The 26,919-nt window shown below is 44.2% G+C and overlaps 1 protein-coding gene across 1 annotated transcript in view; it reads right to left on the bottom strand.

Moving 5' to 3' along the window:
• The window catches only part of IRAK4 (interleukin 1 receptor associated kinase 4), a 547,272-nt gene that overhangs the window by 63,434 nt on the left and 456,919 nt on the right, over positions 1-26,919 (bottom strand). The window contains exon 11 of the mRNA XM_044087412.1: positions 7,208-7,366. Coding sequence (XP_043943347.1) covers positions 7,208-7,366 — 159 coding nt within the window. The remainder of the gene's footprint in view (positions 1-7,207; positions 7,367-26,919) is intronic.

Raw genomic sequence — 26,919 nt, forward strand, 5'->3', positions numbered from 1 at the left:
CTTTTTTGGCACCAAGAAAAACCTGGAGTAAAAGCCCGATCCGAACTGGTCTGGGGGGACGTACTGAATGGCTCTTTTTTCTAGAAGCTGCTGGATTTCTGCAGCCGCGGCCTCCCTCTGATCGGGGGAGACATCGGGGAGGAATCTGGGATTGCGAGGGGGATGAAGAAACGGGATTTGGTAACCTCTGGATATGATAAGAAGCACCCAGCAATCTGTCGTGATGGACTCCCAAGCTGCCAGGTGCCTCGAAAAACGCCCCCCGACTGCCTCCAGAGTGGAGCAGTCAGGTAACCCCTCAGGGTTGCTGCGTGGGCCGATCAGAGAACGATTCTCTGGACCCAAAACTCCTCGGACCCCCTCTGCCCCTAGGGCGGTGTCCACCCTGTCCTCCTCTGCCTCGGAAGGACTGGGTGTCCAGAGCGTCACGGGACTGTTGCTGTCTTCCGGAACCACATCTTCTTCTGTCCCTTTTGGTTCATGCAGAAAGACCTCTGGGGAGCAGAGAAGCGGACTTCGACGGCAGACGTCTTCCCGTCCTTTTCGCTCTGGACTAAAGTTTCGCGTATGGTTTTGCCAAAGAGGGCAGAACCATCGAATGGGGCATTAGCGAACGATGCCTTAAAGGGTTCCACGAAATCACAGTGGCGGAGCTATGCCTGTTGCCTCATGACGACGCCCACTCCGCTAGCTGTAGCGGCTCCTTCCGTAGCATGGGATGGTAGCCGCATAGAGGTATTAGAAATAGACCTTAGAGTGGCCATTCGGGTAGAGTACACCTGCTTGTCCTCCGCCGACATGGACTCCGGGGGCGACCCAGCGTACTATTTAATAAGGTCTCGCTGGAGCCATATGACATGTGCCATGTAGTTCAGTGACCTTAACGAGAAGGTAGCTGAACTGAAGACTCGCTTCCCAAGGTGGTCCATTGCCTGAGACTCCTTGCTAGGAGGATGGACCGAGGGACTTTCTTGGGCCAGTTCCCTCTTGGTGGCTGCCGCCACCAACATGGCATCTACAGGGGATCCCTTACTCCAGTGCATTCTGTCGGAGGGGGGACTAAGTATCCTATCAGGTCTCTTCGGGACGGGCTCCACAGTGTCCGGCTCCTTCCAAGCCCTGGTAGTGATCAGGTCTACCAGGGGGTCGGCTAGAGGGGACATCCAAGAGGTAGACGTGCCTGCTTCAAATGCCTCCAGGAACACAGATTCGTCCAAGGTAGGCTTTGGGGCGGACCACCCTCCCCTTATCCTGAGCATCTCCATGATGTCTCTGAAGGAGACCTCTTCGGGGGGTGATCTTGTGGAGCCTTCCCCTTCCTCCAAATCTGTATCCTCGGTTAAGGACTCAGGGGAGTCAAGTGCCTCCTTTTGCACTTGCGCTTGTGAGGGACCTCCTCGGGGGGGGGCTGTCCGAGGAGGCCTCACCAGGCTCATCATGTCCCAACAAGGGAACTACTTGGGATGTTAGAGCAGGCTGTCCCTGGGGCCGGGTGATGGAAGCCACAGCCAACTGAGAGGAAGTGTGGGACGGAGCCGTAGCTGTGGCCGGGGGCCTGGAATCCCTAGACAGAGCCCTCTCCACCACGTCGAAAGCCAAAGGAGAGCTGCTCTCTCTGGGATCCGAGAGCAAACCCTCCCTCGGATCCGACGAGCAGATCAGGGCCGATGCTATCAGATCCGACGGGCCAGTATGCTCCGACCTGGATGGAGCCGAAGGCAGACTGACACCCTCGGATCCGAAGCTCAGCTCCCAGCTCCGAGAGCTCGGATCTGCCAAAAAGGGACCCGACAGACTCGAGGGCGCTGTCAGTGCTGAAGTACCTGATACTATCGGCACCGACACACCCCCGGCTCCAAGGACTCCAAACCCAGGAAGCGGGTTGGAGAAGGAGCGATCGGGGCGAAAAAAGGGGGCAAGAGCACTCCCATCTGCAGTTGGGCCTGGAGGAATCTTCTCATCATCCGGTCCAAATCTGCATCCGTTAGGCTTTTAGTAGACCTAGAGGAGGCCACCGAGGTGGGACGGGAGTGCCACCTCGATGACCTCGAGCCTCCTCCGGCCCCGGTGAGAAGCAAGGTGACCGGAGCTGAGAAGGAGAAGGCTCGGAGGTCTTGGAGGGAGAAGCCCGCTTAGCAGGCGGGGCCGATGTAGAGGCCTCGGCTCGCCGCTTGTGGTGCTTCTCCCTGCGCTTCTCTTTTCTGGCTTCCCTATCCTCCTGGCCCGAGGTGGGAGGTTGAGTCCCGGCCAGAGGAAGGGAAGCAGTCGTGGGTACTGCTGCAGCTGCGGCAGGCGCCACGGTGGGACCGGAGGTCGGAGCTGAGTTCGGGGGCAGAAGTCCCGCCAGAATCAACTTCGACCTCTGGTCCTTAAGTGCCTGGGGTTGAACGCCACGCAAATAGCACATCCAGAGGAGAGGTGATCAACCCCAAGGCACAACACGCACCGAGTGTGGCCATCCGCTGGGGATAGCTTATGGCCACACTCGGTACATTTAGAAAAAAATGTCTTTGGGGCCTCAGACATTACTGGAAAGAAGACACACACACTAGGCCCCAACCACACACACAGACACACGCCCTAACGCTCTCACAAGGGAGGGGAGGAAATAAGCTAAAATTAAATTTGAAAAGAAAAACTACAAGGGAAAGCTAAACACACACACACACACACACACACAAAACACTCTTTTATGACAGAAAAGGTAAAGAAAAGATCAACATTTTCTCACAAGTCTTGACTAACGCCTGGAACTCAAGGATCAAGCTGCTGGCTTCAACCGCGGCAAACTAGATCTGAGGTCAGGTAGGGTTGGTAGGGGATTATGGGTAAGGGGAGGAGCTTGGAGCTCTGATCTCTGATCTCTGATGTTGGAAACTGCCGGCTCGGATCCGATATGGATCCGAAGACCCATAGGTTGATGCCCAAATGAAGTTAACTACTTCAGATTATTCATTAATGTATAACTTCCTTGGTCCTCAGATTTTTCTACATTTCACGCATAGGAGAGACAGAGACTTTTACAGGAATTAGCTGTAAAAACGAAGGAAAAAAGTCAGGGTGGGTAATGGATGAGCAGTTAAAAAGATTACAGAACACAAATAATTCAGCTATGAAGAACAGAATAATGAGTGCAGGGAAAGGAAAAGTGCAGCATCTGCAAATCTGTTACAAGTAAGGAATGAATACAGTGAGAGGGGATGAAAGGCAGTTTAAGGTAACCTAAAATAGCTAGTGGGAGGTAATTAAGCTGGTTAGGAAGGTGAGGCAAAGCTGGAGAGTAATTAAAAACAATCTTTTAGGTTACTTGAAAAGTTACAGTAATGGATGCCTAAAAGTTTTCAAGATGAGGAAAGAATGTAGAGGCTGTTGAGTCTTGCAGAGATCGGATGCCGCTGCATTTGTTTATCTGGATAACTGTTTAGTAGTCTTTATGAAGTACGTAAGCTCTGGAATGTTTATGAGGTAAATGAGATTGAGGTTTTATGTGGATGGGGCAAGAATAAATAAATAGTTTCTGCTGATTTTATATATATATATATATATATATATATATATATATATATATATGTGTGTGTGTGTGTGTATGTGTAAGTATTTGTGTGTGTGTGTGTGTGTGTGTGTATATTATATATTATACCTATATATGCATATGGGTCTATGTTGTATTATCGAAACTACGGTTCATCGAACCATACTTCTGATAACTGACTTCCGCGAAAATGCATTATATCGAAAATGCACTTTTGCAGAAAAATAAAAATAAAAACTAATACACACTAAACAAGATTATGCAGGGGGGCAAGCCCCCCTGCACCCCCCCACACCCTTCTACTTTAATATTCTCACTCCGAGATCGCACTACAGTGGGGAAAAGGAAATATTCCCTTATCCCCACTGTACCACAATCTCAACAAGAGTTTGCTTAATTCTACATCAACAGTACATGTTGATCTACAACTAACTTTACATGCAAACTGCATGTTTTTTTTTTTTTGGTTTTCTTTAGCGAAGGTGCATTTTCGATAAAATGCACTTTCGCTAAAGTGAGTCCGTGATAGTACAGTTCGATGAGCCATAGTTTCGATGCAACAACTAGGACCCATATATATATATATATATATATATATATATATATATATATATATATATATATATACACACACACACACACGTATATATATGTATGTATATAGACAGATAGATAAAAGCCTCTGTCTCCAAAATAGTTCAACATTTTTCAGTGACTGTTACCTATAAAATGGTGCTAGATCAGACTCCTACCCTGACAAGCAAATGTGCAGCTGCATCTTGAATTTTAATTAAAAAAACAATTTTATGTAATTTTTATACTTCAACATATACAAGCAATGAATATATCAGTAATACAGAAGTACATATTCTTTTTAAGTCTGAAATCACAACATTACAGATAGAATTGTTTTACTTTTTAAGCAAAAACATCTTTATTAAATTATCATGTATGACATAGGCAATGTTACATTTATATAATTGAAAGTAAACTATGGCGACACAATTTCAGTTGCAAACATTATACATTCCAAACCATGCCAACTCAAGCACAGCTGCAAACATTACACATCACTTTTAACATATCCAGTCATCATTAGTCAGCCATTACATAGCTCATTCAAATCCTGCCCTCTTTTAAACCTTGTTCCTCCTCTGTATGTATTTATCACATATTTCGTAACTTGCTTCTCCCCTTTTCTAAAGATCCCAGTTCCAGTTTCATTGCTGTTACTACACTCACTACTCCTAGTATGGTTGGTTTAGACTTTGATTTCCCTTTTCTAGTAATTGCTTTTTTGGCAACCACCATCATTAGACACAGCAAGACCTTAACATGTGTAGGCAATTACGATTCTGTATCAACGCTCAAAAAAATCACTTTCCTAGTTACTCCAATGTGCTCACCCAGCATCTCCGACAGAGCAGTCTGAAGGGAATCTTTAAAGTCTGCCAACTCATTACACTCCCAGAAAATATGTTCCCAGTTACTTTTTTCTTCCCCAGCACATCTGCAGCATTTGCTGTCTACCTGAGGAAAAATGTTTGAAGTCTGCTTGTGGTATAAAAATATCTATGTAAACACTTCCAGGCAAAGATCCTAAATCTTCTACACTTTGTTGCATATTTGGGAGATATACATATACCCCCCCATTGTTTCCTTGTTAATTACTTATCTAATCTCTCTTCCCAATCCTGCCTAACCTCCTCTCATTGATTCTTATAGTTATCATGCAATATTTTATATGCTCTACCAATTATTCCTTTCTTAATGGCAACTTTTGTTCCAGATTCTACGAAAAACTGTGCCAGTGCTAGTCTTCCATTTATGAGCCCCTATTTCTTTCTCTTTGCTTTACTCTGATATCAATCATTAATATGGAAGGCAGTCTCTAGCCTGCAGTCCAAATAAGTTCTTGGCCTCTTCCCATTCTACCATCTTTCCCTTCCTGGTTATTTACACCCAAAACCTTCGTTCCTTTACCAGTTTTCTCCAATATAGTCCCGCCCTCTCTTGGCTATTGTCTGTATCCCTAATTGCTGTCATCCCTATTGGCAGAATCTCCTTCTTCATTCCCGTGTTGGTTTAGTTCTTAGAAGACCTTCTGCTAATTTATGAATATAATATTCTGTATGATTACTGTTGTTCTCTTTAAAGGTCTGCATTCAAAATCCCAATCTCTCCTTGTTACTTCAGCTTTCCCCGTTTCATCATCAACTCTTTCCACTTTGAATGATAGTTTTCGCTTGTGCTATGTATAGCAGCCTTAGCCGTGTTGCTATCCACAACTTCTCCTCTGATTGTTAAAAATACGCCTGACCAGTGTACAAGACTAAAGCGACTAAAAATGTTTTAACTGCTTGCATCTTACTATCGATATCCATATAACAGAACTTCCATTTTCCCAGTTTTTGTATTATCGTTTTTGTAGTCTCTTCCCACATATCGTTCGCTGCCATACCGGTTATTATTTTTAATCCATACTCCTAAATACTTCATTTTATCATGTCCCATAAATATGGATATTGCTGAACCAATCTGTATGTGGGTACATAATTTACCACTATTGATTTTAAGCTCATTAATTGTGTATCCTGAAAAGGTTTGAAACTGTCTCAATATGTTCCACAGCATTGCAATGTTCCTTTCTGGTTTTGTCAGGTATAAAATAATGTCATCTGCAAATAGAGCCAGCTTTTCTTGACTACCATACCAGTTATCATCCTTGAATTTCTGAGTCCCTTATTTATAAACAGGCCATAGGAGTGAGTATGCGTGCGAGTGTGTAGTATGGAAAAGCAACCACATCATGGCTAGCCACCTGACGGTATAAACCTGGGCTCTAGATGATTGTCACTGTTGAAGTGACATCCCGACCCCATGTGCAAAAATGAAAAAAAGGGTTTGTGGATGGATGGAAGATTGTAACTTTGTAAAATTGCTGCTATAATAAAGCATTACTCTACTGAAATACTGAGCAATGCAAATAAAAACACTTTTGTACTTGTTAATTGGACGATCCGTTTCATACAGTTTCTAAAATAAAAATAAAGGATACATCAAAACCAAGTTATTTCTACACCCATTATGTGTCCTTTTACTGCAGTGTCGAGACAAGGTTTGTCAAAGGGTTATATGTACAAGTATTGATTAAAGACAGCATCTAGAAGGATGGGATATCTTTCAAAAAGAAAAATAGAGGAATAAAAACAAAAGGATAACACTGAAAGTTATAAAGTGTAGACGGTGCAAAAGAAACAGAGAGAAGCATCACTCAAGAATGATTAGAACATTTTCCGGAATATGACACGGATTCAAAACCAGCACAGGAATTCAAGAGTAAAAAACAGAAACAAATCTTATAAGGAGCAGGGAAAAAAAATAAGGCAAGCTACTGGTGATTTGAGGCTTATCCAACAGCCAAGAAAATGAGCATGATGGGAGGTTCAGGTGTGTCATGTCTGCCATCAAATGATATAATTTTGTGTGGCATCTTCAGCTCTGCTCTTAATGTCCACACCAGCTTCCCATTCTAAAAGATAGACTTAGCGAACAAAACAATTTGTGCACGAGTCTCTATATCTAGGGTAACTTCCTGTACATGAGTGTTGAGCGTTAAGCAGTACTATCAGACATCTCAATTACACAGCTTTTATACAGTAAACAGCCACATACCTTCTCTACAGTAGGTCTCTTTTTCTTATTGTCATGAAGACACTGAGAGGCAATAGAATACATTTGCTCAATGGATTCGGAGTCCCATGTTCCTAGCTTCTTATCAACATAATCTTCTATTGTCATTTCGTCATCTTCTATGTCTTCCTTAATATCAAGCTGACACATTTAAAGAAAAAAAAAGTCTTAGTACATAATAGAGAGATATCATAACATTTCTGTACACTTACTGATAGGTGGAGGCAAAGATCTGCAGTGCTAAGAACGCTAAAGAAGTACCTAATATTGTTAATGCCTATGTGTGACTGTGAGAGACAGATTTTGAGTTCAACATGTCTGTATCAATAAAGCTCAGTTTTCTACAGTTGGTGAGGTATTTAAAGCATGCATCCTCAGCTAACTAGGTAGGACTGGGAATAAGGTCTACCAGTTGTGCAGATGCAAGTCCATTACACACATTATTGGGCCGAAGCAGCTTTATTGGCTATGCTACTGCTCCAGATGCATTATATAGCTGACTGCCATATTTTAGCTGCTATTTTACTAATACAGATAATTTGTTAAATGTAAATAAAATCTCAAATATAATGCAAGATACTGCTAACCAAAGCAATAGAAATGGGTATAACATATAACAGTACTGAGTATGTAAATAATACAGATCATTTAGTTATAAACTTAGGGCTGGACTGAAAGAAAAAACTGCCATAGCACTACTGGGCTTTGCCAGGGAGCCCTATTACTTGCTATGGTGATAAAATGCGATTCAGAGACATGAAAGAGTTGCACTGAGCAAAAGCTCACCCTTCTTGTCACCGTGCGTCTGAACTGCATCTTTAATTCAGGCATTTACAAATTTTAACTAATTTTTTTCAATACTTTGGTAGAACATTTACTTAAGACTACAGATCTGTCAGTTATATTTGAAAGTTAGTGAGTACAATGATGTTACTTCGTACAGCCTCGCTTAATATATACATACGCATGCCATTATATATGACAACATCCTGGTTTAAAGCATTTTGGTAATCATGTTGTGGCCTTTCCTTGACAGAGGTGACACACATCTTGGTAATCATGTTGTGTCCTTTCCTTGACAGAGGTGACACACATCTTAGGTTCATAGGTTCATACTAGGCTATCTGCCCTGGGGCATTTATAAGCCTAGCCCGATTGTGTTTGGCTTACGCCACCCCTTGATTTGAGTATACTGTGCCCTTTTTAAAGTTTAGTTTATTGTGCCTCTGTCTAATTGTGACACGGAAGTAATCCCCGGGACAAACCTATGATCCCCCATCCACTCATCAAGATTCTTCTTGAAGAGAGTCAGTGAGGTGCTCTGCCTAACATGAATTGGAATTCTATTCCAGAGCGAAGGGAGCCTTTGGGTTATGAATCTGTCCCTCCAGCATGTTCTATTTATTTCTGTGCTGAGGTTCAAGTCCTCGAGCGCGTGGCTCTAACGGATTTAGATTTACTGAGGTGGAGCATGTCCATTAATTCTGGGTTGGACATAGCTTTATATTCAGGCATAGATCGCCTCCAAGTAGGCGATATGCAACTGAGTAGAGCTGGAGTTTTTTTAACCGAGCAGCATATGGCATCTGTTTGAGTCCCTTGATCCTCCTGGTGAGGTACTTTTGGGGTCTTTCTAATTGCTGCAGGTGTCGGGTAAGGTACATCCCAAAGGGGGCATTGTATTCTATGATGGGCCTGATGAGGGATGAATAAAGGGGCACGATTACCTCTCTTGATCTAGATGTGAATCCTTTCATGATGAGGTGGGCTATGTAGAAGGTCTTTCTAACCACTTTGGCAATGTGGTTGTCAAAGGAGAGATTGCTATGAATTTGGGTCCCCAGATCCCTAATTACTTTCTTTGTACTTAATGGGTTACCACCTATGTGGTAATTTGTGGGCAAATTGTTTTTGCCAAAGGGTATGACTATACACTTTTTGGCATTTAGCTTTAGACCATGGCTCTGGCACCAGTTATCCGCCTCTGCGAGACCTTTTTGAAAGATGTTTGTGTCAGCTGGAGAGTCGATTATGGCACCCAGTTTGCAGTCATCTGCAAACTTGGTGAGCCATAGTCCTCCCACGTTGGCGTGTACCTCAGAAAAGTAAATACCGAACAAGAGAGGTCCCAGGACAGAGCCTTTTGGGATGCCACTTGTGACCGGTTTTGAGTCTGACATGGCCCCAGCAACTCTGACTCTGTGGGTTCTGTCTTTGAGCCAGTTTGCGACCCATCTTGTGACATAGGGGTTTATATTTAGGCTGGACAGCTTATCTATGATGCCCGAGTGGGGTATTGTGTCAAATGCCTTTGCAAGGTCCAGATAGGCTGTGTGGACTACCTTCCCCTCATCTATGGCTTTGGTGACTGTTTCGAAGAAGTCGACCAGGTTCAAAAGGCAGGATCTGCCCTTGACAAAGCCAAATTGGGTAGGATCTAGTGTCTGTAGGTCCCCAATGTCTTTGTTTATGAGTTCCATGATGATCCTCTCCATAGCCTTGCAGACTAGGCTAGTCAGGCTTATGGGGCGATAGTTTCCAGGGTCCGCAGAGGCGCCACCTTTGTGGAGTGGGACCACTATTGCTGTACGCCATTCTTTGGGCACATATCCTGTAGTGAGGCTGAGATTGCACAGCGGTTTTACTTGAGGGATTAGTTCTTCTTGGAGTTCATGTAGGACGCAACCCGGGGCGCCATCTGGTCCCATGGAAGCAGTGTTTTTTTGCTTTGGAGAGGGCGGCCTTCACCTGAGCATCAGAGATGTTTGGGAGGCTGCACTCTGCCGGGATAGATACTTGCTCTTTTGGGGGGGAGGGGGGGGGGGAGAAGTTTGCACTGAACCTGTCTGCCAGTATATTGGCGATGTCTGTGGGTTCAGTGTATTTTTTGTCGTTTAGAATCAACTCAGAACAAGTCTGGGAGTTGCATCCCAGGTTCCTAACATAACTGAAAAAAGCCTTATGATTGGTAATCATGTTGTGTCTTTTCCATGACAGAGGTGACACACATCTTGGTAATCATGTTGTGTCCTTTCCTTGACAGAGGTGACACACATCTTGGTAATCATGTTGTGTCCTTTCCTTGACAGAGGTGACACATTCACTTTCATTTCTAAAGGGATGCTGTATCACAGAAGAGCTTGTCTATATTTGATGACTACCTTTCACACTGACACTTTTTGAACACCTAAAATTAACACATGCATCATGCTGTCTCCAAACTTATGTCATATGTTTTTAAGAAAAGACAGAAAGCACTCAGAAGTACTGTTACCTTCCTAAAACCAGTGTAGAGCAGTTTTTCAATCTAAAATGTTATCTCTTACATGAACAGACAGATACATAGTTATTAGCAAACAATCCTGCAAACTGTTATATCCAACAAAATTATCAGATGTTTTAGTTCACTGAAGTACTTCTCTGGTGCATGCTACTAGTGTTTGTCAATCCACATACATACATACATACTACACATATGTGCAGATATGTATTACAAAATAGAAAACTGTGGGCTGCAATTCACATGCATACTACACATATGCAGATATGTATTACAAAAGAGAAAACTGTGGGCTACAATTCACATGTATACTACACATGCAGACATTACAAAATAGAAAACTCTGTGGGCTACAATCCACATATATATATATATTCTATATACCATACACATGTAGACATGTATTACAAAATAGAAATCTCTGTGGGCTACAGTCCACATACATACTACACAAATGTGTAGATGTGTATTCAAAATAGAAAACTGGGGCTACAGTCCACAATATATACTCTATATACCATACATACAGACATGTATTAGAAAACAGAAAACTGTGGATTACAATCCGCATACATACTATACATATGTGTAAAAACGTATTAAAAAGTAGAACACTCTGTGGACTACAATTCACATACATACATACCATATATATGTGTAGAAGCATTAAAAAACAGAACATTCTGTGGGCTACAATGCACACACAAACTACACATAGGATACATATGTGTAGACATGTATTAAAAACATAGAATTCTCTGTGGGTCAGGTTTCTAAAGCTTCAGTACACAAACATATGCATTGCCTGTGTTTGACGGAAATAAGCAGACCTTAGGGAATTCAGGGTAGAAGTGAAATTCAGCCAAGTTAATTTTGTAACTATTATGACACTGGAGAGTTTATGAGTGTCCCTATTCACCAAATCTTAAACCCAGGTACAAGTTGAGTGGTGAACTGGGTTCATGACTTCATATAGTGGCAGTGTACAGAGTAACTGAGCAAGAAGTATTGTGCAGGAATGTGATAAGAAAACATATTTTTGCTGCATCAGTTGATCTACAGGGATATTGTTCTTACTGGGGCTGCAAATGGGTTTGGCCTCTCCTGAATTACATTTTGGTATTTTGTTTGGAAGCTCCTGCACTAACAGAAGCATGCACCATATGTAAGCTCATGCCTGATTGCTGTGTGCTGCACTAGGACAGCAGGCCTACCCAAGTGAATATATCAGTGACCTACACAGTAAACAAGCAATATACAAGTATATACCAACGCAATGCATTGGGAACTGCAAAAGCTGAAGATAGATTGGGCGGCTGCCCAAGCATGGAATGGCAGGAAGGTATTTGGGACCCACAAGCAGGGTGTCTTCATAGATCAACTCAAATGGTAAGAATACATCTGTTATTATCAAATACTGGGGACTATCCTGGGTGGAGTTTCAAAAGGATAGATCCCAAATAATAACAGCCAAGAGGGTAGAAGCCAGAAGGCAGACAACAGACAGTGGCACAGAAAGCTTACATCCTAAAGTAATGAAATGCCAAAGAAGAGGTGACTCCTGAAGTCTCAAGCCAAACAGTAATGTGCTATGAAGGTATGAATCTAGACCAAACTGCAGTGCAAAGATGTCTGCAATGGAGAGATTCTTGAAGAAAGCACTGGAAGCAATCACTCTGAGTACAGTGGCATTCAACCACAGCATTTGCCAAAGGGAGGAGACCCACCTGATGATAAAAGTTAATGTAGTTGGCATTCCACTTGAAATGGGTTGCTTGGTCACTGCTAGCCCTTCCTTGCCCAAAGCAAAGAAGACATAAAGCTGTTCAGCCTTTGTAAACACATGCTCCCTCAACAACTAAAACATGGGCAGAGAGTATAAATCCAGAGTGTGAAGTTCTCTCTCTCTTTTCAACTTTCTGCCATTGTGAGGAAGACAAGGAGATGGAAGGTACTATTTTGGGAACAATTCAGAAAATGTGCTTTAAGGGACACCCAATCCGCCTTTACATATGAGAGTCTGCAGCCCCAAGATCTTGTTAGAGGAGGTAATGACAACCAGAAAGAAAACATTTTCCAAGATATGGGCACCAATACTGTCACTCTAGCTGGCTCAAACGGCTGGGGCAGAAAGCCTATATCACACAAGTGCCTCTAAATAGGCTAGTAGAAGTTATATAATGCCCATGTGTGGTAATATCAGTTACCACTCTACCAAAATAATGCACCATTTTTATTTGGCAGAGTAGGTATGCCAGATGGTTCCCAACTGCGCCACTTACTTTTGATACCTCTGCTGTAAGGTCCAAGTGTTGATAAAAGAGTCTACAGAAACAGCCAGTTTAGAGGAGAAGCTAATTGTTGCTGAAACCACTGGGGACACACTTGGCTAGAACCAGAAAAGCTTCCTTTACTGCCAGGGACTTGAGATCTAAAAATCACATCCAATGAAAACAAGAATGAGTTCTGGTCTTTCCTTTCTGATGAAGCACGGAATCAGATGGAAGGGGAAAGGGAGATGTACAAGAATGGTGAACTTGTCCACCTTGAACTCTCACTTGCCATGATGCATCACACAGCACAGGGGGAGAGAAACATTCTCTTGCATACAGGTTGACTTCCAAAATACCCCATTTCTAGAAAATCTGAACCATATATGACAGTATCCACTACATTAGAAGTGGACTTCAGAAGCAGCCCAGTTGATCCACCAGCACATTCCTTTCACCTAGGATGTGAGCTGCTAACATGGCAATGCACATTTCTATGTCACGCTACCCGATGCATAAGACAACTCAGCACAGTGAGTAGGAATGCATGCTCTAATGCTAGTTTATGTTTCAAACTACAGACTGGTTGTTGGATGTAGTTAGAAAGAAGTAGCTTCTTTTCTGAGGCCATTAAGGACAAAAGGACTGCATGCAGATCCAACAAGACAATGTGCATATCATAGCCAGAGTGGATCACTTCCCTTGTGCTGTGTGACAGCTGTGACGAGCTCCCTGTCCTACCACTGAAGCATTCACTGTCAGGACAGGAGAAAAGTTCAGCTACAGGAACAGAAGACCTACTTAAACACTAGTGGGTATCACCCACCATTCCAGGGACCGCAGGCAGAGATCTAATACCAGGAAAGACCAATAAGCATACAGAGGGGTCTGCAGCACAGGAACTGACATCTCACAGTCCATCGCTAAGCTTGCAAACGGAGACTTGTAAATGGCATCATGAAGGTCAGAGTGGCCATAAAGTTTCACTTTTACACAGTTTATCATTTTTATTATAATTACAATGTAGTTGTGTGTTAAAGGAATAGCCTACTGCAATCACAAGCCCTTGTGAGAACCTTACAGGGATCAAAGACCTGAAAAAACTCATAGCAATATTGAGTTTGTATGACAGCATCCTGCACCAACAAGGTTTCAAAGGAATGATGGTACAAGACTGCCAATCATCTTCAGAGGGACTAAGGCATAACTGTTGAATTTTCTAGATAGCTGTGAAGACATACAAGGTGTGCAATAACAAAATGTTATCATTTACTGCTACGGTGCTGTCCCCAAAGAAAATGTTAAAAGCTGTAAGATGTGACCATGTTCAGAACCCACTGGTGTTTTATCACTGCTCACAAAACCATAGCTAATACAGAACCCCCCCCCCCCTCCGGGCAGGTGCAAATAGTACTCAGGCCTGAGACTACTGGGCCACTACAGTCATGTCATCTACTTGGGTGACTTTGACCAATACTGGATTAGGAAGACTGTGTGATGCTAAAGCATGTTCCTCTGTCAGGAGGTTCTACTTCTTCTTGGATAGTAGGCTAAGTCCATGTAAAGAAACAGCGGGGACTGAATGGGTTCCTGTAGGGCTTTCACAGTGGAGATGGTCATTATCTTCCAAATCCTGAGATGGCTGGCCATGTGCAAAACCACTCCCTAAATGGGTTGTCCTCAAACACTGCCTAAATGTCTCCTTAATGTAGGACAGCCTCAGCTGGGCAATCTTGAACAGATATATGCTGGTGTCTGAAGCTATAGCCATAGGTTCACTTACAGCCAAAACTGCAGCCAGACCACAAAACAACTATTCTACAAGCTGTAGATAATGGAATACTTCTTTGAGTTCAGCTTCAGAGAGGGAAAAAAGTTTTTCCACTATCTGTTTCACAAGGAAAAACTTGGATTTGGCCTAGTGATATCAACACTAGAAGGTTCCAAGCAAATAATACTTTCATACCTCCCTTGCCCAAGGTATGATATCCTTTTCTGTGGCAAGACAGCAAAATGTTGTGGTGTGTGGCCTACGTACTGCACAGGGCAAATCACAAAAGACAGAGTCTAAAGATGCATGGTCAGTGGTCACTGGGAGGCTGAGGAGTACGATGCTTCCAGATATACACCAACAGCACTGATAATGAGCTCCAGTGGACAAAGACACAAGTTTCCTTCTCTTCCTCAGATACATCTTAAGGTCCTTTTTGGGGGAAAGAAATGGAAGCCATTATCTACTCTGTGGCAGATTTCATAAGCCTCAGGAAATATCATCCTTGGGGGGGGGGGGGGGGCTGGGTTGGAGCTATAGTGAGAGAACACAACCTGTCGTGGAATTAACTGCTTTTATAGGTTCATAGGTTCATAGGTTCATACTAGGCTATCTGCCCAAGGGCATTTACAAGCCTAGCCCATAGTTATGTGGCTTTCGCCACCCCTTTAGTTTGAATAAAAACTATGCCTATCATTTTGCTGTGCCTCTGTCAAGCAGTGACGCTGAAGTAATCCCTGGGGTATATCTGCAATCTCCCATCCATTGGTCAAGATTCCTCTTGAACAAGGCCAGCTAGGTGCTCTGCCTCACATGTACCGGGATTTTGTTCCACAGCATAGGGAGTCTCTGGGTGATGAATCTGCCCTCCAGCACGTTCTATTTATAACCGTGTCAAGGTTTAAGTCTCCCGCCCTTGTGGTTCTGAGGGATCTAGATTTTTTGAGGTGAAGCATATTCATCAAATCTGGGTTTGACATGGCCTTATATGTCAGGCACAGGTCACCTCTGAGCAAGCGGTATGAGACTGAATAGAGCTGGAGTTCTTTCAGTCGGGCAGCATAAGACATATTTTTGAGACCCTTTATCCTTTTGGTGAGGAACTTTTGGGGCCTTTCAAGCTGCAGCAGGTGTCTGGTCAGATACATTCGAACGGGCATTGTACTCAATCATAGGTCTAATAAGTGATGAGTACAGGGGACGATGACCTCCCTTGATCTAGATGTGAATCCCTTCATGATCAGGTGGGTGATATAGAAGGTTTTCCTAACTACTTTAGCAACATGAGTGTCAAACGAAAGGCTACTGTCAACCTGGGTCCCCAGATCTCTGATGACTTTTTCTGTGCTCAGTGGATTGCCACCTATATGGTAGCTAGGGTAGCCTTGTTTTTCCCAAAGGGTATGACTATGCATTTTTGGCGTTTAACTTCAGGCCATGGCTCTGGCACCAGTTATCCATTTCTGTGAGGCCCTTCTGGAGGATATCTGTGTCAGATGTGTTTTCGACTATGGCCCAGTTTGCAGTCATCTGCAAACTTTGTCAGCCATAACCCTCCTGTGTTTGCTTGTACTTCAGAAAAGTAGATGCCGAACAAGAGTGGACCCAGGACTGAGCCCTGTGGGACACCACTTGTGACAGGCTTTGAGTCTGACATGGCTCCAGCAACTCTGACCCTGTGGGTTCTGTCACTTAGCCAGTTTGCAACCCATCTTGTGATGTATGGGTTTACATTCAAGCTGATGAGTTTTTCGATGATACCTGAGTGGGGTATTGTGTGAAGGCCTTTGCCAGGTCGAGGTAGGCTGTATGGACTGCCTTTCCTCATCAATGGCCTTGGTGACTGTCTCGAAAAAGTCAACCAAGTTTAAGAGGCAGGATCTGCCTTTGACAAAGCCAAACTGAGTTGGATCCAAAGTCTGCAAGTTCCCTATGTCTTTATTTATGAGTTCCATTATGATCCTCTCCATGGCTTTGCAGATAAGGCTTGTCAAGCTAATGGGGCGGTAATTTCCAGGGTCTGTGGAGGCACCGCCCTTATGAAGTGGGACCACAGTCGCCGTGCGCCACTCCTTGGGTACGTATCCTGAGGTGAGGCTAAGATTAAACAGCTGTCCTAACTGTGGGTTTAATTCCTCATTGAGTTCATGAAGCACACAGCCGGGGACACCATCCGGTCCCATGGATGCTGTTTTTTGCCTTAGTGAGGGCAGTTCTCACCTGGGCGTTGGAGATGTTTGGGGGCTACAATCCTCTGGAATAGATATCTCTCCTTTTGGGGAGGGGAGAAGTTTGCACTGAACCTGTCAGCCAGTATGTTGGCAATGTGTGTAGGTTCAGTAATTTTCACATCATTTTGAACTAATTCTGAGCATATCTGGGAGTTTCCTCCTAGGTTTCTAACATAGCTAAAGAAGGCCTTATGATTCTCTTTATAGTCCTTGGCGATTTTTCTCTCAAAATTTGCCTTGGATGATTTTATGAGAGCTCTTAGTTTTTTACTTATAATGATCAAAGGTGTCTTACCTTTCAAGGATTTTGCTCTATCTTGTAGTAGCTTCCTCCTTTTGTTGTAGAGCTTGTTTATGGCTGGGGTCCACCAGACTGGACGCTTGCCTTTGGTACAGAGAGTCTTAGTTTTGTTTGGGATTGCCTGATCCATGCAGTCCTGTAGGTGCTGGTAGAAGGCATTTGTAAGTGATTCAGCGGTTTGAGTAATGTTTACCACTGGCTCAGGGGCCTTAAAGGAGACCACACTAGTTTTTAGAAGTGTGAAATCGGCTTTTGAGAAGTTTTTCACTGTGGTCTTTTTGTTTCAGGTGGGGCGGGATGAGGACCTCCAGCGAGATTAGTTTATGATCTGATCTCACCAGTGAGGGGTATACTTCGGTGTTGAACATTTTGATCCCATGTTCGTGATGATGAGATCAAGTATGTTTTCTCCTCTTGTGGGGATGGTGACTAGTTGTTCCATGGCATTTGAGTTTATGAACTCCAGGAATCTTTGGGTTAGAGTGTTCGGGCTTGAGTAGTGTTCCCAGTCTATATTAGGGTAGTTAAAGTCACCTAGTATGATGGTGTTTGGAGATACATTTATCCCTCCAATGTTTTCAGGAAGGCCATGTGAGGTTCCTGAGTTTGAGAGGGTGGCCTGTAACATGCTACAAATTGCAGAGCAGTCTTGCCTATGGTTAATTGCACCTGGATGGTCTCCGATGCATCATGCGTTGCCACCAACCTTGAGGTGTGGGTGTCCTTTATGAATATGGACACCCCTCCTTTCTTGGTGTTGTCCGGATTTTGGGGCGGAACGCATGATATGAGGTGAAACCTGTTAGTGCTGGGGTGCTCTCAGGAGCCTTGAACCAGGTTTCTGTCACAGCACAGACATCGATGTTCTCCATATTGAGAAGGGCCTCGAGTGCGTGCATCTTGAGATTGAGACTTCTGGCATTGAGCAGCATTACCCTTAGTTTTTTCCTTTTTGGTGTTCTAGGGTGGTAGGTTTAGAATTTGAGCCTTGCCTAAAAAGGCACTATGGGGTGGCAAGAGCCTTTGCCAATATCCGGAAGCCCAGGGTGACAGGTGCAAGCCGTCCCTTGCTAAGCAGCGTGGCTTGTCCAGCATGTCATCCCAGGCAGACAGACATTGGATCCCCTTTGAATGACACCAGAATTTAAGCCAATTATTAAAGCTGATCATCTTATCACTGTATTGTGGCATCATTCTAGGTGAAGGTAGGATACTGCTCAAGGTCAGGGTCATACCTGCCTGGGCTACATAATCAGAGAGCTCCTCGATGTCCATTTTCATGTAGTCCAAGGAGGTACGTCTCAGGTCGTTGACACCAGCGTGGACAATGACTGAGTCGTACTTGTACCTGCTGTTGAGAGACCTGAGTGCTTGCGTTATGTGGCGGATTCTAGCGCCTGACAGGCAGCTTACTGTGACCTTCTCTTTACTCAGTCTGGTGAGCGGGACGTCAGTGTGTCTGACTATGGAATCACCAATGACAAGTGTGTCTGGCATTTTGTTTGGCCTTAAGGGCTGTGACTGTTTGACACTCTGACTGTGTGGTCTATGTGTTGCATGTGTTGGGTCGTGAGGTGGTAGTTGTTTGGGTGTCTGCTTTGGTGGCCTCTGCTGTTTTGGTAAATTTTTGATCAGAGCCTCCGAGTATGTCTTTGTGTGAGTATGTGTATGATTTGAAGTTGTGATGGTACCATGTGTGACTGGGTATGTATTGTGTGTGGTTACCTTCTCCTTTTTAGGGTGACAGTCCCATTATACGATCTTGGTGTGTGCAGGGGAGGGGGGAGCAGTCTACTCCCACCAGCTCCAGTTAGGAGCACCTCTCCCTTTTATCTCAGATCTTGTTTGCTGCTTCATGAAGATGTGGTCTAAACCATTTGCTCCTGGACATTCAGGTGTTATTTCTGCATTTCTCAAGCCTTCGTTGCTACATTCCTCACTTTCTGTGTAGGATGATTAGTTCCTTTCCTCCCCATTTCCCTTTCTGACTCATCTTTGCCCACATGAAACGTTTTTATTAGGTTACTTTCTTTTCCTTTCCCTCCTGCATACCCTTAGCAGTATATTTGGAACTATCATTAGCAGCTCCTTCCCTCCCTGAGTGCCTTTGTATAACAAAAAAAAGGTTCCCTCTTCTTCACCTTTTTAGTATTCTTCTTTAGTGTGTGTGTGTGTGTGTGTGTGTGTGTGTGTGTGTGTGTGTGTGTGTGTGTGTGTGTGTGTGTGTGTGCATGCTCTCGGCCATTTCTTTACTCTTCCCATGGCTGAGAAGCAAGAAAAAACGTGTACCAAGTGCGGTCACAAAATTCCATATAGTGACTCGCACACCCTGTGTGTTTACTGCTTGGGCCCCCACCAACTGGAGGAAGACTGTGCTATTTGCCATCCCTTTAACCTTTGGGCCCTGGTTGAATGGAAAAATAAACTTATTCTGAGGGGTTTGTTACCATCTTCTTTTAGTGAGGCTATTTCTGGTAGTGACCTCAAATCTTTGGCTAAATCTAGATTGGATCATTCTAGCCGTGCTTCTTCTGCCTCTAAAAGTTTGGATAGAGTGAAGAAGAGGCCTTCCTCAGCTCCAATAAATCCCTTGGTGCCAAGATCCAAGTCTTCCAAACCCTCTGACTCTATGACTTGATCAGAGCCTTCGGTGCAGAGTACTTCTTCCTCGGATCCGGCTCCTTCAGCTCTAAGCCTCTCCAGTCTTGATAGGTCAGAGCTGTTGCGGTCAGATCCAGTCTCCAGCCCACAGCCTCCCTGACAAGGAATCGATACTCCACTTCTGCAGACCCTGGGCCTTCAAGGGTACAGTATGCATTTCTAAGCAGACTGAGATGTCCTTCTGTGTCCTCTTCCCATTCTACCAGAACCCTTACGGAAGAAGATGTGGAACGGATGGTCTAGATAATTCTGTAGGTGCAGGGCATTACTAAGTCCCCCTCAGCTTCAACCCAAATGGTCCAAAGTCTATCCAAGCCATCCACTTCCCCCTCTGGTTAGTCCTCTGACTTCAGGACAAGCCTCGGAGTTCGCAGATCCAATATGCTTAGTGACTTCCAGCTCAGATCTGAAGATTTCCCTTTCTTTGGATGAGACTTTTGCTCAGAGCTCTTTGGCCTTCTTGGAGCCAGAGAGCTCTCGGAGCCATAGCAAGCCTGGTGGGCCATGGGTGAGGTCAACTCCCAGATGATCTCAGCAGTCTCTGCACCTCAGGGGTTCCATGCAGCTGGGCGAGCTGTCTTCGAAACTGGAGCAGACTCCTTCCCACAAGCATGGTTTGTCAGAGATGGACTCCCTCTCCACTCAGGAATAGTAATCTTTTGGGGCCCTGGAGAGGGCTATAACTACCTCTACAACTAGGAAGTCACCTCCCTCCTTGGATCCTCAGCCCCATCTATGCCCCCTGCAAACTTTTTCTGACCAGGACATTCCACAGGGACAGCAGTACCTTAGGTCCCAGGATACTCGTCAGTGTACCCCTGCCTCTTCTTATACCTCACCAGAGTATCCCACTGTGAAGGTCCCTTGGAAGAGGACCTGCAAGAGGAAGCATTTGGACTCCACTGAGGGGGTCAGTCACAAAAGACACTGACCTTGATGAAGGAGAAGGATTCCCACGGTCACCTCCTGAGGATATTTCCTCCTGGAGATCTTACAACAGATGAGGAACTGAAAGCACAACTGCAAGTTGTCAAAACTTTTTCAGATGATACAGAATGGCATTTGGTCTTGATAAATGTGCAAAAGCAACCTTTAAAGCATGAAAACTGCAATGCCAGGAAAACATCAGTTTGGGGCAAAAATGTGATATAAAAACTTGAGCAAGGAGGAGTGTATAAATATTTGGGAATTGATGAGGGATCAACAATAAAACAAGAACAAATGCGAATAAAACTTAGTAAGGAATATTTCAGAAGACTTAAATTAATCCTGAAAACAACACTGACATCTAGGAACAAAATTCAAGCTATAAACCAATTTGCTGTTCCCGTCCTAACTTACAGTTTTGGAGTGATTGACTGGCCCTAAAACATGTTGGATAGATTAGATAGGAAAACAAGAAAGATGCTTCATGCTCACCAAATGATTTATAAAAATCACTGCATACCAAGATTATATATTCCCTGTTCTGAAGGAGGGATGGGCCTCCTTGAAATTGATTATATATATAGATCTGCAATAGTGGGACTCTACACATATCGGCTGACCTCACAAGATCCAAACATAGTTAAAGTTTTGAAACAAGGAGAATAAATATTCTCTGCTTAATTTAGCAGAAGCATATCGGTGTTGAGCAGGAATGGAAATCAATCCAGAAGTGGATAAAAATCAGGCAACTGAATGTGCCAAAAAAAAACAAAAGAAAGATGCCCATCCCTCTGGAGAAGGACCAGATGAGAAGGCAAGAAATGTGGAAAAAACATAAATATACTTGCAAGTATAGAAAACGTATGGAATAACCTCATGTTGATCAGGAACAAACACAGGAATGGTTGAGGAGAGGTGAATTCAAATCAAGAGATGAAAGGTTATTATTGGTGGACCAAGATATTGGGCTACTTACATGCTGGTTACAAAGTCCATTGAACATGTGGGAGAAAGAGACAAATGTAGGTTTCGTAAAACCAAATTGGAAACAGTCACACACCTCGTTGCTGGTAGTGGAAGGCCTGTATACTGAAAGGCATAATAATGTGGCAAGACTGTTGAACTAGGGATTGTGCAAACATTATGGTATTGAAGTGGCTGAAAAACACTGGAAACATGAGCCACAAAGCATCATAGAAAACAAAGTTTATATCACATGGGATCACCCATTACCAGCAGTTCAAAAGATAGATGCTAGAAAACCAGATATAGTGGTCCAAGAAAAGAAGACAAAAGTAGCATTGATCATTGAAATCGCCACACCCAGTGACTACAGTGTCTTGCATACAGAGAGACACAAAGCCATAAAATATCAGGATCTGCAGGCAGAAACAAGAGCAATGTGGAAGAAAGATACTCACAGTTCCAATAGTAGTAGGAGCAACAGAGCTTATAAAAAAAGAATCCACAATCGTATTTAGAGATGTTACCAGTCCATCTAACCCAGTACAAATTGCAGGAGTCATTACTGTGCACATTGCGGGTGCTGTGAAGAGTACTTTTGGCTGACATCAAAGACTAAAACAATACTAATTTCATGAACTTTAACTGTACTTTGATTTAGGAATAGGGTCCATTCCCATCATAGTATTAGAATCCAAAAGATTTGGAGAAATTAAAAAAAAAACAGAGAGGTGGCTGGCAGTCCAGTAATCCTTCATCTGAAGAGTCAGTGCACCTGGCAGCCTTCGGATCCTGACTGACTTCCTCCTGGGTCACTCCATCTGTCAATGAGCTCATAGAACTGATCTCTCAGCGGATATGGGAGAGCCCAGATTCCATTGAGCCAATCCCCCGGAGACCACACAAGATAATTCCTGCACCAGTTGACAAAACTTTTTGGACAAAAGGGGTTGCAGTAGACGCCATGGTGGTGGCAGCAGCTACCAAAAAGGAACTATCAGAGGAGAGTTCCACCCACTATTCTTCCTCCTAACAAGGACCCCAGGATGATGGATAGATGTGGGAAGCGAGTCTTTTCTTCAGTGACCTTTGCCTTACGATTGCTTCCAGATACCCTTGAGGTAGTCATAGCTGAGGAAGTCTGAGAGAAGGTTGCTTCCCAGCTGACAACCCTGCATTCTGTAGCTAACTCTTCCATAAGGCTCATCACCCATGCAGCCAAAGGAACGAGTGGAGTGGAGGGTTTCGACATATTGATGAAGAAACATGCCTGGATGTGCCTGTGCAACTTTGTGGAGCCCTTTAAGTTTTCATTTGTCAGCGCTCCGTTTGACAGAACATCCCTTTTGAATCCCAAGGTCAAAGACATGTTATCCAGGTGTGAGAAATGGGCATACATTTTTCCCCCCTCAGAGACCTTACCCTAAGGATCAGAGAGTTGGTGGCAAAATGTGGTTCAAGAAATCACAAGGGTCTTACCAAGACACATGTGGAGAGAGTTCCCCCAGGGGGAGGGGGGGGGAACAATTTTGGAAGACCCTGCCCTCATTGCAGAGGAGGCCTGCAGAACCAAGGGTCCAGATAGCCCTTCTTTGGGAAACACTTCCAAGGACTTCTGAAAGTGGCCTGACTGCCTGCCTCTGGAGGCAATTGGAGGTCGACTATCCCTGCACTGGAGAGCCTGGCTAAGAATGACCACTGATACATGGATGCAGAGGATAATATCTAGAGGTTATCTAATCCCATTTTCTCAAGATGCCCCCCCCAACAGAAAAAACTTGCACGTTCCACCCAGTCAAAGGGATCAACCAGTTATTCAAATTCAAAAACTGCTGGACAAATGAGTCATCCAAGAGGTCCCCCCAGACCAAAGAGGATTCAGAACTTACTCAAGGTTATTTTTAGTTCCAAAGAAAACTGGGGAGTGGAGACTAATTCTGGATCTCAGCAAACTAAACTAGTCAGTTCAATACCACAAGTTCCGAATGGTCATGGTACAGTCCATACTTCCTATCTTGGAACAGGATGACTGGATGTGCTCCATAGACCTTCAAGATGCGTACTACCACATAAAATTGAACAGGTGATCCAGAAGGCACTTGCACTTCTGGCTGGGAGCCACTCATTACCAGTTCAAAGCACTGCCCTTTGGTCTCACTACAGCCCTCAGGGTGTTCACCAAATGCATGGCAGTGGTAGCGGTCACTTGAGATGACAAGGATTCCATGTGTTTCCATATTTGTACGACTGGCTAATTTCCACCCCAGCCAGGCATCTACTTATTCAGGCAAGAGACTCTGTTATCCAAATCTGTACAGAGCTAAGTATAACCGTAAATTAAGAAAACTCCCACTTGGACCCCGCTCAAACACTGGAGTTTATAGGAGCTGTTTTGGACACTAATCAAATGAATGCAAGACTTCCACAATCCAGAGTGCTAACGATCAGGCACCAAACACACAAATTACTCCAGAACAAGAAGATAGCTGCCTGTCATGTCTTACAGGCTGTAGGCTCAATGGTGGCTGCTATAGTTTTAGTCCCGCTGGCGAGATTCCACATGTGAATAGTACAATGGCTTCTGGTTGCACAGTGGTCAATTATCCATCAACCGATGTCTTATCAGATACTCATTATGGACACCTGCAGAACAGCCCTATCATGGTGGATTCATTCAGATCAAGTAATGCAAGGCCGACTCTTTGTTCCCCCGTGACCTCAGGCCACGGTGACCACAGAAGCTTCCCAGATAGGCTGGGGGCATTATCTGGGGAAGACGGTTCAAGGCACCTGGTCTCCTGACGGGGCTAACTTACACATAAACATCCTGTACATGAGGGCAGTGCTCCTAGTGTTTCAGGCCTTTCAGTCTGCTCTTCCTCTGGGAACAGGGGAGATTCAGTCAGACAACATGTATGTAGTCAAGTACATAAACAAGCAAGGAGAAAGCAGATAGTACAGTTGTGTACACTTACCATAAATGTAGATGTTCGAGTGTATTCACTGTTGCAGTCATTACACTTGGGTTATCCTGCTGGCAGGCTACCCTCAGCCGGCCTGAATTCCAAAGTCTAGGTCTGGCGTTGGTTGCTGTCACCTCTTCCCTGAAGTCAATGCGCCAGGGGTATAAAAGATGCAGCTGACGCCATTTTCTTCAGTTTTTCTTGCCCCAGATGTCAGGTGCCCCCAAAAGGGTAGGCTAAAAATATGCCAATAAAACATGCATGCACCAAAATATATAATACCTTTATCTACAAGCAAATACACCACATAGGTTGTATAGATTAGAGAAGTGCAGATAAGTTGCAGCAAAGATATGGGGGATGTGGGTGGGTAACCTGGACTGCAATAGTGAATACACTTGAACATCTACATTTATGGTAAGTGTACACAACTGTACTATGTTCTTCGTGTTTCACTGTTGCAGTCATTACGCTTGGGTTGAATCCCAAAGCTATGGTTGGGAGGCTGGAGCTAAATAGCATTAGGAGCGGCTATGAGACCCTGCAGAACTGCAGTGGCAAAGCCTGCCCTGGATTTAGAGTAGAGTGGTAAATGATAGTGCTTTGTAAAGGTGTGCACTGAACTCCAGGTAGCAGCCTCTAAAATGTCTTTGGTTGGTACTCCCCTTAGGAAGGCTGCTGAAGTGGTTGCTGCTCTGGTTGAATGTGGCCTAATGCCTTAGGCACTGGCTTGCCATGTTGTGAATAGCAGAAATGAATGCAGTGGCCTATCCACTTTGAAATAGTCTGCTTTGAGATAGCCTGTCCTTGTGATCCTGCAGCATATGCCACTAGTAGTTGCTCTGTCTTTCTGAAAGCTTTGGTTCTGTTCAAGTAGAAGCGTAGCTGTCTGTGTATGTCCAAAGAATGCAGAATTCTCTCCCCCTTATTCTGTGGGTTTGGATAAAAAGTAGGCAGATGAATAGTTTGGTTAAGGGCCACACTGGACACTACCTTAGGCATAAATGTCGGGTTTGTCCTCAGAGAAACCCTGTCTGGATAAAAAATGATAAAAGGTTCCACAGCCATGAGTGCCTGTAGCTCTGAGACTCATCTTGCAGAGGTTATTGCTATGAGCAGAGCTGTTTTCCAAGATAAAAACTTTATATCAGCTGTAGCGGCTGGCTCAAAAGGAGGCAGGGTGAGTTTTTCCAAAACATAATTGAGGTCCCATGCAGGTATTGGTGATCTCCTTGGAGGCCTTAAGTTTTTTTGGCTCCTCTGAGGTACTGCCTTAACAAGGGATGAGAAAAGATTGATGGCTCTGTATTGTAATGAGCCGAAATGGCAGAGGCATGAATTTTAATTAATGAAAAGGACAGGCCTTTGTCCAGCATCTCAGTTAAGTATTGCAAAATCTGAGGAATATTTGGTACAGCTGTGTCAATTCCTTGTGCCTGGTTCCAAGCACAGAATCTCTTCCATTTTCCAGCGTAAGATTTTCTGGTACTAGGCCTTCTGGCCTCCAAAATGACATCCATTACAGCTTTAGTGAGAGGTGCATTTTGTATCACTACATTATCTGCCATGCTGCCAGATTTAAGGTCTTTAGTTGGCTGTGCAGGACCTGATTGTTTTGTTGGGATAGTAGATGAGACATTTGAGGCAAGATCCAAGCCGGGCATTGAGACAAGTTCCTTAGGATTGGATACCGGTGCTGGCGGGGCCAGTCTGGGGCAATCAGTATCATCTTTGGCTTCTCTTGTCTGACCTTTAGGAATACCTTGGGGAGGAGAGGCAGTGGAGGAAAGGCATATACTGCTAATCTTTTCCAGCTGAAAGATAGGGCGTCCACTTTCCATGCTTGTCTGTGATAAATCCCTGTGCAGAATCTTTTTTAGTTGGTAGTTGTGAGGAGAGGCAAATAGATCTATATCCGAGCATCCTCATTTCCTTGTTATCATGCTGAAGACTTGTGGATCCAATTTCCACTCGTGGGGATCCATGAGGTTTCTGCTTAGTTCATCTGCCAGAGTATTTATCTTTCCTGGCAGGAATTGTGCCTGCAGATGTACTTGGTAAGTCAATGCTGTGTCCCACAAAGTCATGGCTAGTCTGCAAAGGGGGAAAGAATGAGTGCCTCCCTGCTTGTTTATATACCACATGACCGTGGTGTTGTCTGTCTTTATCAGTAGTTGTCCCGGATGAAGTAGGTCCTTGAAGGCTGTCAGGGCATTCTGAACAGCTAGCATCTCTTTTTGATTGATATGTAGATGCATTTGGTTTGCGGACCATGTGCCTTGAATACATCTTCCTGCCATGTGGGCCCCCCCAGGCATAATCTGATG

This window comes from Protopterus annectens, chromosome 11.part0 (genome assembly GCF_019279795.1).
Source record: "Protopterus annectens isolate FY-2018-M chromosome 11.part0, PAN1.0, whole genome shotgun sequence".
NCBI lineage: Eukaryota > Metazoa > Chordata > Ceratodontiformes > Protopteridae > Protopterus > Protopterus annectens.